Source organism: Halichoeres trimaculatus, unplaced genomic scaffold, assembly GCF_033239565.1.
Source record: "Halichoeres trimaculatus isolate MK-OKI-2021-1 unplaced genomic scaffold, fHalTri1.1 fHalTri1_scaffold_18, whole genome shotgun sequence".
Taxonomy (NCBI): Eukaryota; Metazoa; Chordata; class Actinopteri; order Labriformes; family Labridae; genus Halichoeres; species Halichoeres trimaculatus.
This window is the reverse complement of record NW_027437196.1, coordinates 11,794,544-11,810,646: the sequence shown is the minus strand read 5'-3', so window position 1 is coordinate 11,810,646 and position 16,103 is coordinate 11,794,544. Positions and strand designations below refer to the sequence as shown.

The window sequence follows — 16,103 nt, the reverse complement described above, 5'->3', positions numbered from 1 at the left end:
TGTTGCATACTGAGGAATGTCCTGGATCAGTAGGACATCCGGGGATTTTTGGCATACTGCAGATTTTGCAAGCTTTCGCATACTGACTAAATACTAAGCAAATTATACACTGAATTTTGGCCAAAGCAGGAGGCATTATTAGTGTAGTAGGCGGTTTGGGAAATGGTGTTTGTTGTGTTGGAGCTTAGCGACCCTAGTTACCGTTAGGGATGGATACCTTTCACACCTGAAACGATACAGTATCATAGCCAGGTACCTGGCAATCGGTACCGGTACTCAACGGTACCGATTTTCGGTACTTTCTTGTGTTTATGTGGTAGAGAATATCAATTTTTTCTATGTGCACTGATGGATTCTGTTCTCAGTCTGACTAAGCTGTTTACATACATTTTAATGGTCAGGTTTTGTGCTGACTAAACTCATCGTCTGATTTCTGAAGCTGCATGTACACGTAGAGTCATTAAATGCTGCTGTCAAACGCCTGGTTGAAAGTTTCTCGGGGTGTTTCTTTTGAACAAAGCCTGAAAGTTATATAGCTATAAGCAAAAATGCAAGCGCAACACTGATGCTTCCACTGCAAACTAACCGCTTAAAGTGAACAAGTGAGACACTGTTCGCTGGCCAGGTGCTAGGGTATCCGAAACTGGCTTGTAACTAGAGTTTTAGCCCTTAACTCAAAGCAAAAAATCAGCAGAGACACGGTTCATATCTCAAAAACCTTGTTAGTTGGAGCACTGGTTAGTCAGGGTACCGCTGTACTTGGTATTTGTGAATTGATACAATATTGACAGTAAAAACCTTGCCAGAGCAGTCTAAGAGTCCAATCACAATCTTTTCTGAACCATTGGTACAAAATTGGACCCTGCATGACTTAACTGTGGAGTGCTCCTCCGTTCAAAGGCCTTTAATGGTCCATTTGAGGTGAAGCGGCACCTCATACAGCGCCGCCCAATGAGTGATGGCAGTCCTCCCTGCTGTCCTTTGGTAACCAAGGCTCTTTCTGCTGCTGTTAATTGCTTGAATTTTGCGAGGAGGTGCCTAATGACCCTCAGCCTCGCAGGGAGTCTTGCTACCATTAATCTCTCGCCCATCAAAACTGCTCATTATGGGATGCAGCTCATCTGTTGCCAAGAGTGGCGGAGTTTCCGTGTGGATGGTGGATGATGGGTTAGCACTGTCAGTGTTATGAAAACCAAGGAGGATGTTTTGCCCTAAACCAAATGAGAACCAAAATGAGATCTGCTATGCCAGCATGCTTCATTAGATTCACTCGGATCTCGTTGGAAAGAACATTGTAAGCCAGGAGTATCTGAGTAAGCATAGCGCAGGTACAGGTCAGCATCATTGTACAAAGGCAGGCAGCAGTAATGGGCCGACTTCATTTTGCTGCCTTTACTCTGCTTCGCCTCTTTTCTCCTCTTAACTATTGCTCCCCATCACAGTAATTTCACATTTTCTCATCCTCTGTGGTTCCCTCTCAAAGCAGAAGGAGCACAAATGTGAAATTGAATTCCAGCAACAAAGCAAGCATGTCCTGTGAGGCAGCAAAACCGCCTTTTTTCACCATGCGTTTCAAATTCCTGCTCACTGCTTCTCTGTAGCAGCAGGGGCCCTATCACTCCCTCAGTGCAGTCTTCCTTCTCCTTCTCTGCATTTCTTCCCCCTCCTGCACTTTCTTCTCGTCATTTGTTAGCCTTTTGTTAATCTCTGCTCCTCCGCATCTGGCACGATGAGTAGCGATTATGTCATTCTTCAGCTTTCATCATTCCCGGAGCTGCGTGTCTCAGGAGGAATGGATGTAATGGAGGAAACGTCTCTTGCCAGAAAACACAGGGATATATAGAAAAATTGTTTTAAAAAAAGTTGTTTGTGCAGCTGGACTTGATTGGAGCCAGAAGAATGGGTGGATACAGGGTTGGGCAGGTCTGATCTGATGACACATGCTTTACAGTCAGAGGCTGAAGGAACAGCACACTGGGGGTTCACTTGGCTTCCTCTCCTGCGAGCACAGCATTGTTCTGCTAATGTGTCATATATCCAAACATCAAGTTTGATCTGAAGATTGTTTTTTAGAATACTACGCAGCTTACTTCATCTTTTGCTCTCAAACTCAGTTGCTCTGTGAAATCACACAGATGAAGCCTCCGGGAGATGAAGAACCTCCTACAGCATATGAACATGAGAAACCCCAAGGCTCAGTGTGCTCACCAGCACACAAACATAAACACTCACACAATCTGATTACGTAATATTTGCATGTAAAAGCAATTTTTCACAATTTGCACTCATTAGTCTCAGCTCATTGTTAAACTCCCTTCCATTTGCCAAAGACTTATATGATTTCAGCCCACATAACAAAGCCTGCGTTTCCTTCCTTTTTCCTGGCTTCTTGGTTACTCCCCCATTAGGTTTTTCAGTCATAATAAGATATTCTGACACTACTTTTTGTTATCCAATCCTATTTCTCAAACACTTTTCCCAGAATGCTTTGAATACTTGTGCAATAAACAAGTAATTCCCAAGCCATGTTAAACACTCTGATCTGATTGGCCAAAACTCACAGTGTTATATTTCTCAACAGCAATGTGTTACAGAGGACAAACTGACCTCACAGGTCAATTTAGATCATTTCATACAAATTTTTGATTTTTCCATTGAAATTGCCTCAAAACAGGGTTGGGTACCTTTCACCCTTGAATCCATGTGGTACTGATGCCTAGTACCTGGCAATAGGTATCGGTACTCAACGGTGCCAACTTCCGGTTCATTTATGTGTTAATGTGGTAATAAATATACATTTTTTAATAATAAAATCTCAAAGTTTTTCACTTAAACATATTCATTTCTCAGTATATAAACTTGCAACACTGTGTTCATGTCCAGCATGGGAAATTGCCTACTCTTCCACTGTCTCACAGTCACAAGGATGCAGTTAGGTACCTTAACATGGTACCTTTTGGTTATAAGTGAATCAATACCTGGTACTACAGATGGAATTCGGTCGGTATCTATAAAAGTACCTAATTCGATACCCATCCCTACTCAAAAATGTTATTTTCGGTTAGCACCTCTGATTGGCCAGACCTATAGGAGCCTGTTAGAGCTGTGGGAAAACCTTAGTGTTTGAGTCCCTCACCTCCAACGTGGTACAACCCAACTAGGAGATCCTTAGGTGATGACATCAGCATTACAGCACGTCTTGTGAGAACTTTGTGAAGATCTCATTAAAACCTTGTGCTATTTCTGCAACATATTCCCATATAGCAGTTAAAAAATCTGCCCACACTTATTATAAACATCCAGCACTGTTACTTTATATCCAAGTTTAAAATATTGGAACCCCTGCTACCCCCCTCTTTAAAGAGCTCTAACTCCAGATTCATGGTTTACAGCTAGACTGTAACACACCATGCAGTAACTCTTTTTCAGTTACTCTTAAACAGATGTAACTCATAGTACTGACTATGTTGAGATTTGATATGATGCTATCACTGTTGTGTGAACCGACTCAGGGAACCTCGGGATTCCTCACTGAGAAACAAACTACAGAGACATGCTAAGCTAATGCTAGTAGATCCTCTGCTTGTCCTGGCATCCAGTGAGGAATGTCTAATTCTGTCGTGGAACTGCCTTTTAAGTTTGAATAAAACAGTACACTGAAAAAAAATTAATACTTTAATTAATATTAGCTTTTTTTATTAGCTTTGATTTAAACCACAGGAATCACAAGCTAGCATGACTTTGTCAAATGTTGCTGTACTTATGTAATTGAACAGGATTACCTAACCTGAAGAGCAGGGGGTTGGAAAAAAGTGTTGCATTTGATCAGCATATGAATAAGCATCTTAGCTAATATCAAAAATACTTATTTCTTTGTGTTGCAGGTATTGTTGCAGTGCTATTTTGTGGCTTTACCCAGGCAAAGTACACAGTTCACAATTTATCCAACGAAGGCAGAACCAGGACAAAGCAGGTAGGTTTCTGACTGATAATTGAGGCCTTTTCACTCATGTTTCCAAACAGTATGTCCACTTACATTTATCCACATTGCCCCTTAACGCCAATGTTGGTGCGTCAGGTCGTGTGTACAAGCCATCATTAATTTGCCATTAGTGTTCTGGCCGTTTAGTGGATGTCTGTGTGGGAGGTCAGTCTCAAGCTAACTACTTAAAAGCCTCGACACAGATGTGGTCCAGCACCGTTTCACTGTAGCAGCATGCTTCACAGTGGAGAAAATAAATCAGAAGCACAAACGTATAATCATCTATACATTTATATTTCATTGTCGGCGCCTCATTTTAACAGGCTGTTTATCACAGAAAAGAGTCTTTTAAGGCGGATGAGCACAGTTGGAGCCTTTGCCTGTAAAGTAGACTGGCTATGCTGATGCCAGTGTATGGTGCCTAATGTTTACGCAGCAGAATGCCTTTATCTACATTTTTATGATTCATGCATGCAACTGCAGCTCAAAGGGAAAGGGATTTTGCACAAATGCAGACACTAGTTGCATTACTTGTAGCAGAAAATGTTTTTTCTCTGTGTGGCATCTTTTTGATGCGATGCTCTGATGGGATGTGGTACTCTTATTCAATTAGATAGCCTTTTAGCGAAGCTCCAAACCATAGCTAGTTTAAACAGTCAAAACAGAACTTCATAAATCATTCATGAAATCATAACTCCTACTTTAATTTCATCCAGACACAACATATGGACCTGTATTAATATTTTATCTCTTGTGCAGGAAGGCCTCGTTAAAATGATCCCAAGTCTGTTTTCTGTAATGCTAAATGACACAGTAGCTCTTTGGTGTAAGCTGGGTCATTACAGGAAGTGTAGGACTGAGTTGATGAGTTATTAAAAAAAATGAGGATGAGTTGAAAAAAGTCTCGCTAAGTGCATCTTTCATTCTCTTCATGTTGCAGCCACAGCATGAAAACGAGAACAAAAACACGTCTGCTGCTAAACTTCATTACAGCCTTGAGCTGTGGTTGTTTGCAGTCACTACCTCGAAGGATCAAAGAATAACACAAACACTGGATTTGTCGCGTGTGTACAAATCCCAGCCTGTTTACCCATTTCTGATATGATCCGAGTCTTTTTCTCCCCCCACCACCCTTCACACAGACAAATACACACACACACACCGTCGCACATCATTCACCCTGAATCCCCTTCCCGTCTCAGATGACCTTCTCCCTCCTGATCCTCTTCATCCCTTCTTATAATTTGCAGCTCTTTGAAGTCACCAACTTCCTGGGGGAGATTTTCATCTTCAGCTACATGGGATATGTATTGTTGACGTCCCCTCACCATGTCTTCAAAGCCCTCTTCATTTCTGGGGCGTTTGTATCCTTTTCTTTCAATCCCACTGGAGCTGCAGCAAGGTGAATTGTTCTATTCTCCTCCACCTTCTTCTTTAATCCTAATCTGTCCAATCATCTTCCCCTTATTTGCCCAGAGTGGTTCCCTATCTCACTTTTTCTATCTCGACTCTGTGCTGCAGTGCAGTGCTGTAATTTCCTATTAAAAGAACCTGACTGCTTTAAATTGTACAGGTTTGATCCGGTGAGCACTGAAAATGCCATTCAGCTAGTCTCTCAAGATCACAATCTCTGCAGATTAAGATGCTGCAGTGCAGCTCTGAGGGAAGGCCAATGAAACAGAAATTTAAATCGGTCTTTAATTATTGTTCGTGCTGCTTGTTTAGCGTTCTCCAGCAAAGCTCTGTGGAATAAAGATGTTTGCCAGTTTGAAACACGCTTACAGTTCTTTAATTTGGAAAGGATTAAGCAGCGTATCCCTGTTGAGGTTGGAGATTAAATCTTATTAGTTCAAAAAACTCCTGTGAAAGAGGTCCCCGCTGTTCTTTGTGGTGGTCTCATTAAAGGGGAAATCCTCTAAAAAGCTTTGAACGGCTATGGGTAATGCTTATTGACTTTTGTTGCTCAGAAATTTAAAACGCCATGTGCCAGGGTAATTTTTTTTATGGTTTTATTAACTGATGAATAGAAGGAACCCAAAGGATCTGACTAATTCCTCACCATATTTAGCCCAAATGATAAACACTCACTGATCTCAGCTTCACAAATGTACTGATTTACATATTTTCTTGGTTAAATATCATCATTTGGATAAAATGTGTTGTATGAGTATGAGCTGTTTCTCAAACTTAACACACACACAGACAACAGCACAGACACACTAAACTTATTCCAATTTTTCTTTTTTGTAATAGACGTTAGTTTACGTTCTCTGCTCTCCATAGGTGCCCTAAAGCAAGGCACTGAACCCCCAAAGAATGCCCAGGATGCCTGCCATGTGCAGCCCCCTGAGAGCTCGTTTATGCTCCACTTACCTATACTGCGTGATCATCGCTTCTGTATTTCTGCATGCTGTCTTCAAACCTATGAATACCGACTGAAAAGAGTTGTAGTACCACTGAAACTTGTTGGGGGGCAGTGTCGAGCGGTGTTGCAAAAATAGTTCAAGCTGACCAGCAAAACACAAGAAAGACGAAGACTTTCAGTTCACAATGACTTTTTACATGACAATCGTTGGATTATGCGAACCATAGCTGCCAACACTCATACATTGGTCGTAAAACACACACATTTCATTGGCTTCACACACACTCACACCATACCCCCCGATTTCTCACTCTGAAGTGTCCATCTTCAGCAAAAGACAAAAATTCAGTCCGTTATAGAATAGAATAGAATAGAATAGAATAGAATAGAATAGAATAGAATAGAATAGAAAATACTTTTTTTTGTATCTCTGAAGGAAATTCAGGAGAAGTCCCAGCAGCATCAAGAAAACAAAAGTAAGAAAGTGTATAGAAAGTGCAAAAAGGTCCATAAGAAAATAGATGCTGACAGCTTGTCCATCATTCTCCAGTTCAGACAGCCTCCACCTACACAGGGTCCAGGACTGAGCTTCTTCAGCAGTCTGTTCAGTCTCTGTCGCCTATATCCTGTCCACTCACAGCAGGTGAAATTCTTCCAATGTGCCAGTCATTTCCAGTATTAGCTCCGTTAGCCATGTCTGTGAATAGCATGATGCTACTCTGCCTTCTGGTATTCCCTCTGTTGCTGGGTTAGCACGGCTAGCTTGTCCATCGTATTAGAAATAGATCTCAGGCTCCCTATAACGATTGATGGAAGGACAGGTTGATGTCATCACTTTTAAGCAAATGCCTGAGAACCAGCACGTTGTCCTAACCTCCTTCTCCTCACCTTGTGGGAAAACATCAGGCCTTGCACCAGTTAGCATCGATATGCTTAGGGCTGCTAACAGCTGATCCTACATGTAACCAATGTGACCATGGTTACATGTAGGATCTCCATACAAACACAGGAGCAAAACTAGTACAAATATTACTGAAGACAAAACTAGTTTGGTGTCCATGACCAACAAATGAGCCATACAAAGTAATGATCCACTCCAAATGCAAAGATGATGAAAAAGAGAAGAAAATTACAAGAAACAAAGAAGACAGAGCTGCTGCAACAGGCAGCCACAACAGGGCTGCACCTAGCCTATCTACCTGTTGAGTTATGGCTTAGAGTAGCAAATGCCACCCAATGTCAACAAGTTAAGACTTCAAAGCAATTGAGAGGACAGAGACTGGATATTTATTACTGTTCAGATATTGTGTTACTGTTAAGATAATTTATTATGTGTTTGAGAATTACCCGGTTCTGTGAATGCATCACCTGTGATTATCAGTTCAATAGCCAACTCCTAATCCAAAAACACGTATGTGCAGGAGCGTTTTCTGGGTGGGTGGGAAGTGCAGTGCTCCCTGTGAGAGGAGTAGCAGAGAGTAAAAGAAGTGAAACTCCCTAGAGAATTAAATTCTGTCGTCTGAAAACATTTACATGACTAAATGTACTTCATGGTCGCAATATAGTCCTTTTATACATCTCATGTGCAACAACCTGCTATATATTCAGTATATTTGATAAATCCCCTGTCTTTAATGATACATATGGGTTTCTGTACGTGAGGGAGCCTTTACTCTGACAATTTCACATCATTGCCCTTCTAAGTTTTGCGATTCAGCATATATGAAGTTTGTCTTTTTTCAACATTAACATGTGAAACCTAAAAAGAGGAAACATCTGAAATGTTTGAAGACACTTTTTCCCCAATCAGATTCCAGCAAAAGAAAAGGATAAAATTCAGGTTGTAATAGCGTCTCTCCATTGCAACTCTAATCCTGTGTCCTAATTTGTCCGTCAGACTGTAAACAAAGCCAGCACACAGGAAAAAACAAGTCTTGGCAGTTACTGGAATATCTGCTGGCTGCACTGAAAGTCCAAAAATATTTGGTGTGGTCCCAGAAGGCTGGATGCAAGAGATTTATCAAGTAAAAATGACTCAGAATCAAAGCGTAACAGCTACTTAGACGTGATATTTTGTACCTTTAGTCAAATCACATTTGTTTCTCCCTTGGCAAGATTCTCCATGACCAGAATGCAATGCAGCCGCATGCTTTGTCGTTGAAAAGCCATCAGCCCCTTGATAATACTCACCACATTTTTGAGCTATAACTTCCTGGACAGATGTCTTGTGTTCACAGCTGTTGTTGCATGTATCAGCTCCTCTTTCTGGGAAGAATCCGAGGGTTAGAGTAATGGACTTCTGGCTGTGATTGTCCTTGCCTGAGAGCTGGCATAACCAAAGTGTATGCCTGAGGAGAGACTCCAGTGGCCTCACTCCAAGGAGCTCTTCTTTCACAGTCCAGTGCCCAGATGGCCGGCAATTATTATCACAATCCATCTCCCGCCATCAGGTCACAGGAGTCGGAGAAAGAGTCAACGGAGCAGATTCTTTTTTCCAGTGCTCTCATCCTCAGTGCCAGCAAGGAAACGTTTGACTTGAGCACTGATCCCGTTTTAGCTTTTGTCCTCGATCGAGCCTCCAGAAGGTATCTGGCGAGCTCCACTGACTGGCAGCTGACCCAAACGGGAATAAATAGAGGTCATACTCTTCGTGTACGGCGCTGAAAGCGGCAGTAAAAATAAACTAGTCCCGGTGATTCAACCCCCTGTAATCGCACTTTGCGGTAGATTTGAATCGCTGTGGCTCACAGCCTTTGCCACTGACAACGCAGATGGGCCTCATTGGAAATGAGGATGAGATAGCAGTGCTTAATTACCTCCTTTCAAATAGCTGTAAGGCCTTTGATAAAGAGGAATGACTGCTTTTGGAGGCAGGATATTGCTTTTGAAAATCCATAGGGTGAAGGAGATCTAATATTGACTGTAGGCTATGAGGGGGCTCTGTTTTAGTAATAGCCCTGTCAGATTGGCCCTTGCCTTAAATATTGCTGCTTTTATTATTTCAGGTATTTTATTGGAGCTACAGTAGAAAAGGTGAAATTCTTTCCCTTTATGATACTGAAACAGGTTATTTTTATGCTGACGATTAGCTTTTTTATGCTGCTTTTGAGGTTGATTAACTTACTGCTATGACAACCACAGACAGTATATCGAATGGACAGCGTGACTTCGCTATTTACAATGGTATAGTTTAAAACCAAAACACCCTGGTCATAGGCGCTACCATTGGGCAGACAGAGTCTGCACAATAGAGACTGTAAAGGACTCAGAATCTGAGTAGAGCCAGGTGACTTTTTGTTTTTCCCATAGGGAGTTTGATCTCTTCTTGGCTGTCCCTCCTGACACATTTTACTATCCCCGAAGAAAGTTCATAAGAACTAGCTGTCAATCATTGTTAAACATGATGTAAACCCCTGTTTTTAACCTCAAATGGCTAATGTAAAAGGAAAAAAGGAAAAAAGAGGCCCAATTATATATATGCATCACCACACCAATCGGAAGTGTGAAACATTTCTACGAGTTGTATTTACTTTTTAAAAATTTACCACAGCCAATCTGGAATGACTGGGGAGATGGATTACCTAGCCTATACTGCAGCCAGCCACTAGGGGGAGCAGTTTTTGTGGCAACCTCACTTTGAGCCAAGCAAGGTGACATACATTTTTTATAACCTATTCTAACAACCACAAGAACAGCTGAAATGACAAATCTTTATTTATATTTGAGAGGCAACCTTTGTTAACAATAGTAATTTTAACATTGTTGTGCACTTAAAATTGGATTTAATACCCCAGTGGGATTAAAAAAGCTTAATCTGAACACCTGAATCAGAAGAGTAGGCCTACAGTCCCACTTTTACAGTTAGGGTTGAGGTTGGAGTTAGGATTTTACATGATCCAGGGCAGCATTTCCCAAACTGTGGGTCCAGGTTCGATTAGGTTGCCAGGTGGTGCTGTAAAACGCATAACACATTTGTGAATGTGAGGTGCACCTCTCTCTCTTACTCTTTTATCTTTCTCTTTCATTTTTCATTCAGTGTTGCACTGGTACAACATTAGCTTCAAAATGCTTTAAAGTGTCATCCTCTTCAATAGTCATATGGGGAGTTAAATGTGAATTTTAACAGTGAGGAGGCTAACTGTTACAAACACTATATCACAGGTAAAAGTTTGCCAAATGATAATCCTAGCTGATCATTTCAGGTACAGGTAGATTTAAAAATGTAAACTGTAGCTTGTTATTTACTCCACACTTACCTTCATAGAGCCATTTCACTTGGTGGTTTGATTATTGTTATCATTTATGATATTGTGTTGAACCTCAAAGTAATCGATGAATCTTAGTTAAAGTTTAACTTTCCACGTAATTCATGAAAACCTCTCCTCCCAGGGAGTGATATTGAGGAGTGAGAAACAGGTGTGGGTTAATGGCTGATTAGACGGGAAGAGCTGTACTGTTTTGGACTGGTCTTCCTTCTTTTTGTTAATTTTTGTTGATATCCTGTGGTTTAAGTTTTTGTGAAAAGTGAAATAATAATACAGTGTCAAATGGCAAGAAAGTAAGTATTTTATGGAGGAGCGGGTCAAGACAGCTGCCTGCTACCTGTATGATCTCCCCTGCATGGCCGTTAATACGCTGCTGCAAACTTTAATATGAATCCAAAAAGTAACATGAGATATGAACTCAAGTAGTTAAGTAAAACCAACATTATTTCAAACTTAATCTTGCCACTAAAAACTACCCCATATTACAGAAAAAAACTAAAACCAATTCTGAAACCAGTAAAAACTAAGCATTTGCGGAAATAAAAACTAAACCAAAAAACTGGCTTAAAACTAAAATAAATGTGAAAACAAAAAGTCAAAATGAAATAAAAACAAAAACTAAAGAAAATGCAAAACTATAATAACCTCAGTTCAGGTGTGAGTATGCTGAGATGCTGTGAGTGTGTGTGGAAACTGACCTCTTGACTAAGCTTGACTCACTATGTTGATCTTATGATCACAACTGTTGTTGTATGAAGTTTGTTCAAAGGAGTGATTGGGTTTTGGATTTGGGTCCTGGGAAGACACCACATTTTGTTTTGAGTCTTGAGCAGAAAAATTTTGTGAACCCCTGACCTGAGGTAAAATCATCCCTACAGCTGCTGGTTTATGCCTTAGCGTGGGTGCCAGTCAAAGGCATCTACACACAAGGTTCAGCAGTTATATAAGGCCACCATGACTCCTTTAAAATTTGACACAAAACATTTTGTGTATCCAGAACTGCAGATAATTGTACTGATATCCTCTCCCTGACTACTGCCCTGGACACTTAGCATTCAGCGTGCCATCCTATGTGAAACATCAAAGTGTGTGTAGAGGGCAGAAACAGCTGGCACAGCCTGATTGGCTGCATGCCTCGGCATGGTGCCACACCGCTGTGTTTGCATCCTAAACAGAAGATATTCAAAGATCTTTTTTTATGCGTGCGTGTACAAGCATATGTGTTAATATTCATAGATGTTCTTTTACAGCCTGATCGCACATAGAATTTGTATTATTTATAGGATAACTGTTGTGTTTGGTCTGATGTGAACCAAAAGAATCAGGTTATGTGCAGTCATCCAAGGGATTACTCGAGACTAAATGAAGTGTATCATTTATCTACCTCAAAAATAACTTCATCAAAACCAACATTTTAAACTGTTAACCAGAAGGGAGAAAATTGCGGCATTCTGACAAAGGCTGTCTGTTTTTCAAGTATGCTGCAAAGATTGTGAGTTTCTCTGAATAAACTCCAATTTCCAACATAACTCAATGACTTATAAGTGTACTTCAAACTGCTAATGTGTCTCAGTCATAAGTATTCTCCTTAATCTGCACTCATTGCAAACAGCTCTCTATCATTATATCAAGAGCCTGCAACATCTACCCTCTGTCATTCCTCCTGAACCTGAGGCGCACAATCAAGATACCCTGCTCCTTCCAGCACTTCATGATGCTCGCAGGTAATAATCTCAAAATATTTTCATTTGCAGCAATATTCAGCATTTGTACCATGAAACTCAAGAATGATAACAATTGATCTAATGTATAATCTTTTAGCACTCATTTTACTGCTTGTAGCTAATAGCATTAGCCAAAATTCTGAGAGATAAATCTTGAATCACACCAGAGCTTGAAGGAAAAAGATGGATGGCATGACAGATTCCTGAAAGTGAAGCCAAACGGTTTGTCCTCTCCCTACTAGCTGTTATGTTACAAAGCCTGTTTTATTCATATTGACAGATGGGCCATAGGTCAAACTTTAAAGTGTCGGGGTTTTATGATTTCCAATATTTTAAATGTGGACATGAAGTAGCAATACTGGGTATCCACATTCAACATGCAGATTTTAAAACTGCTGCATATTTATATATATATATATATATATATATATATATATATATATATATATATATATATATATATATATATATATATATATATATATATATATATATATATATATAAAGGGTGCTCACTTTCATGAATTGAAAAATAGTGGCATCTGAAAATCAATTAACTGCACATTAAATGGTAGGATGAAACATACAATACAAGCAAGAGACAGGACAGCATATACAATGTATATAAAATACATACACCTTCAATAAAAAAACATTCAGGGAAACAAAACAAAAACAACAAAAAACCCAGAACCTTCAAAATAGATAAACACCTTTAAAAAAAAAAACAAAAAAAACAAAGAGCACATTCTCAATGTGTAAATCGCTACCTTGAAATTTCAGAAAAGATTGTATAATAACAACTCGTGATTTTAATACAGTTCTTGTCATTACTTAAAAGCAGGGATGTGATGAGGTATTTAAATTCTAAATAGGAAATTGAGAACTTTGGAAGGGAATTTGGCAAAAATTTTGGCATGTAATACAACAAAATTTATTACATTTTCCAGAGCAATATTTTTCTTATTTTTACAGTAACAAACAATACCCTTGAGATTGAAAGAGCAAATACATTTAGAAAAAGAGAAAAAGAGGATAAATTTTAAGTAGCATTTAGAAGTATACCCTTTTTGACTTTGTTAGTGATTCAGTATCTGTATATATGTATATACGCAAGATCTTATTAAGAACTTCTGAAATGATGAGGACATCACATAAGGATTTCCTAACCCTCCTGGATCCCTTGGTTCATGATGGGTTGGAGGAGCAGGCCTCAAACACCAAGGTCTTCCCATACCTCTGCCCTCAAGAGGCCTCCAGAGGACCAGCCAATCAGAGGGAAGGGGGTTTGTGGAGTGGGGAGCCTTAGAGATAGCATCCAAATGTCATTCAGATGGGTTTCTGAAGAATCAGTGTGCTTAAAAATAGGGACTTTTAAAGTCTGATAATCATGTAAAGCTACAACAGAGGTACCAGAGGGACAATATAAACTCTAAACAGTGCCCTCTTTAAAATCAAAACACATAAGGGCAGTTTTTCATGAATTCAATCATTATGGTTAGATCTTAAAATGATCATACACCATGACCTACAGCTCTTTTGACAGATTGGGCTCATGCAGCGTTATGAATTTGAAGTTTTTAGAACCACAAGCGTCCTGTTATCATCTGTTAAATGTGCTTTAGTTTGGACCCAGGACATTAATATCAAAGCTCCAAGATCCAGTCCCCATTGTGCATACATGTGTTAGAGGTTAGGGGGATTGTGAGGAAAGTTTGTTCAAAGTCAGTGATTCTCTGTTGCAGAAATGCAAATCACTATGTGTGTGTGCATGAAGTCATCTGATATCATTCCCAGGCTTCATAATAATTCACTTATCTTATTCAAAAAGGCAGTTTCACAGTTCTTGTCCATTTCAGAGATTTCTCCTCAGAACACTTCCCTCCCATCCTTTTCTATTTTTGCAGCATCATCTCAGTAAGGGAACTTAAAACACCACCTTACTCTTTCGTCAAAGACAAATGGTTGAAGCTGTGAACGGTTTGATGATGCAGGAGAAAGGAGTGTTTGATGTGAAGTGATGTAGCACAGCAGCATGTTTCTCTGCCTGCCTGACCCACTTTACCTCTTACGTAAGAAGGCTCCTTTGTTAAAATGCCTTGTCTTGCCATTTTTCAAACGCCCCCCACCACCACCACTACCGCTTCCTCCTCCCCCATCTGCTTCTCATAGCAGTCAAGGATTTGTGCTGGGAATTGTTTTGCCTGTAAGTATTATGTCACTGCTGTACAGCCATGTAGAAGTTTGTTTGGGGGGGGGGCTGCTAGCTGGTCAAAGACAGTGTACAGGCTGTTATCTATTACCACTGGACAGGGTTATTAACTGGATAGCTCTCTCCTGCCCTTTTTCAAATAATTGGTTGCGAGATGGTTGTCTGGTGGTGTGATGGATGGCCGTAATCCAGCTGAGTAATGTCTCTTCTGCTCCCAGGTTTAAGAGGAGCAGTAGCTTTTAGCTTGGCTGTGAAAGACAGAACCACAGAAGTGAGGCGCACCATCTTCACCACCACCCTGCTGCTGGTGGGATTCACCGTGTGGGTGCTGGGTGCAGCTGCTGACCCCATGCTGCGCTGTCTGGATATCAAGTAAGCAACATTTTATTACACGTTCAATTCCTTTTTCCCTTTTCCTTTGATTTTTCTTAACTCCCATCACACACACACAGTACTGTCATATGAAAATATCATTTATTTATTTATTGTTTATTTGACATGGAGACACAGTAACATTGATGCTGTGATATTCAAATATACACAGTTCCCAGATGCACTGCTGTAAGTGTTTAAAGCACAGTGCTAATTTTCAACACCAGTCCATGGGAGGCTTTTATGGAGTAAAAATGTACAAAAGATATACAAATCATCAACATGATGAACATATTAGAGAAAAAAACTCAAGAAGGGGTATCATGCTTTATTTTTTTCTTCATTCTGTCCCACTAGTACCCTTGTAGATGCTCCTTATGATCTAAAAAAATCCCAGTTTTCTCTCATAATTTTGTAGAAAACACTTTTTTTAGCCTTATTCTGAAAAGCCTCATTTTAGCGGCTGTCTCTTTAAGGCTCCCCGCTTCACAAACCGCCTTCTTACTGATTGGCCAGCCCTCTAGTGGCATGTGAGGGACAGAATTCTGGATGTGGTGTTTGAGAACCACCCCTCCAATCTGCCATGAACCAGTTAGGGGATCCTTATAAAGATGTCCTCATCATTTCAGCAAGTCTTATGAAGATCTCCTTATATTTTAAGAACCGACTGTTTTGAGCAGTTCGCACAGTCATACAAAACATAAATGCGTAGCGGTTTAAAAATCTGCACGTTTAGTATAAACATCTGGCATGTTGAAAACATATAAATATAGAATAACCTCTCATTTTTTAAAACTTTGACCTATGAGCCACATTTAGAGACACTACCCACATCATCTTTTGAGGAAATCACAACATTTCACTCATTTTGGTGAATTAAACAATTTAAGTTCAATAACACTGTTAACAAACAACTAATAGAGAACTCATAACAATAGTAGTAAAACTTTCTGGATAATGAGCGAGTTCAGTTATTACACTTATAAGGTCTTATCCCAAATAGCAAGGTGAATTAAAAAATGCACACCAGACAAAAGCTCGGGTCTTAAGAGGTTAAAGAAATCAAACTAAGATCCCCAAAAATCATGATATTTAACTGTAAAAGTGCTATAATTTTATAAAGTTTTAGAAAGCACTCATTTTAGCCTCAGTCCAAAATTATTTATTTTCTGCTGTCCCTGCT

The 16,103-nt window shown here is 39.9% G+C and overlaps 1 protein-coding gene across 2 annotated transcripts in view; it reads left to right on the top strand.

Annotated features, from left to right (window-relative positions):
• Positions 1-16,103, top strand: part of LOC141807415 (sodium/hydrogen exchanger 9-like) — a 109,201-nt gene that overhangs the window by 40,405 nt on the left and 52,693 nt on the right. For both annotated transcript variants that reach the window (XM_074693422.1, XM_074693421.1), the window contains exons 9-12: positions 3,885-3,973; positions 5,233-5,346; positions 12,225-12,336; positions 14,767-14,920. In XM_074693422.1, the coding sequence (XP_074549523.1) occupies positions 3,885-3,973; positions 5,233-5,346; positions 12,225-12,336; positions 14,767-14,920 (469 nt within the window). The remainder of the gene's footprint in view (positions 1-3,884; positions 3,974-5,232; positions 5,347-12,224; positions 12,337-14,766; positions 14,921-16,103) is intronic.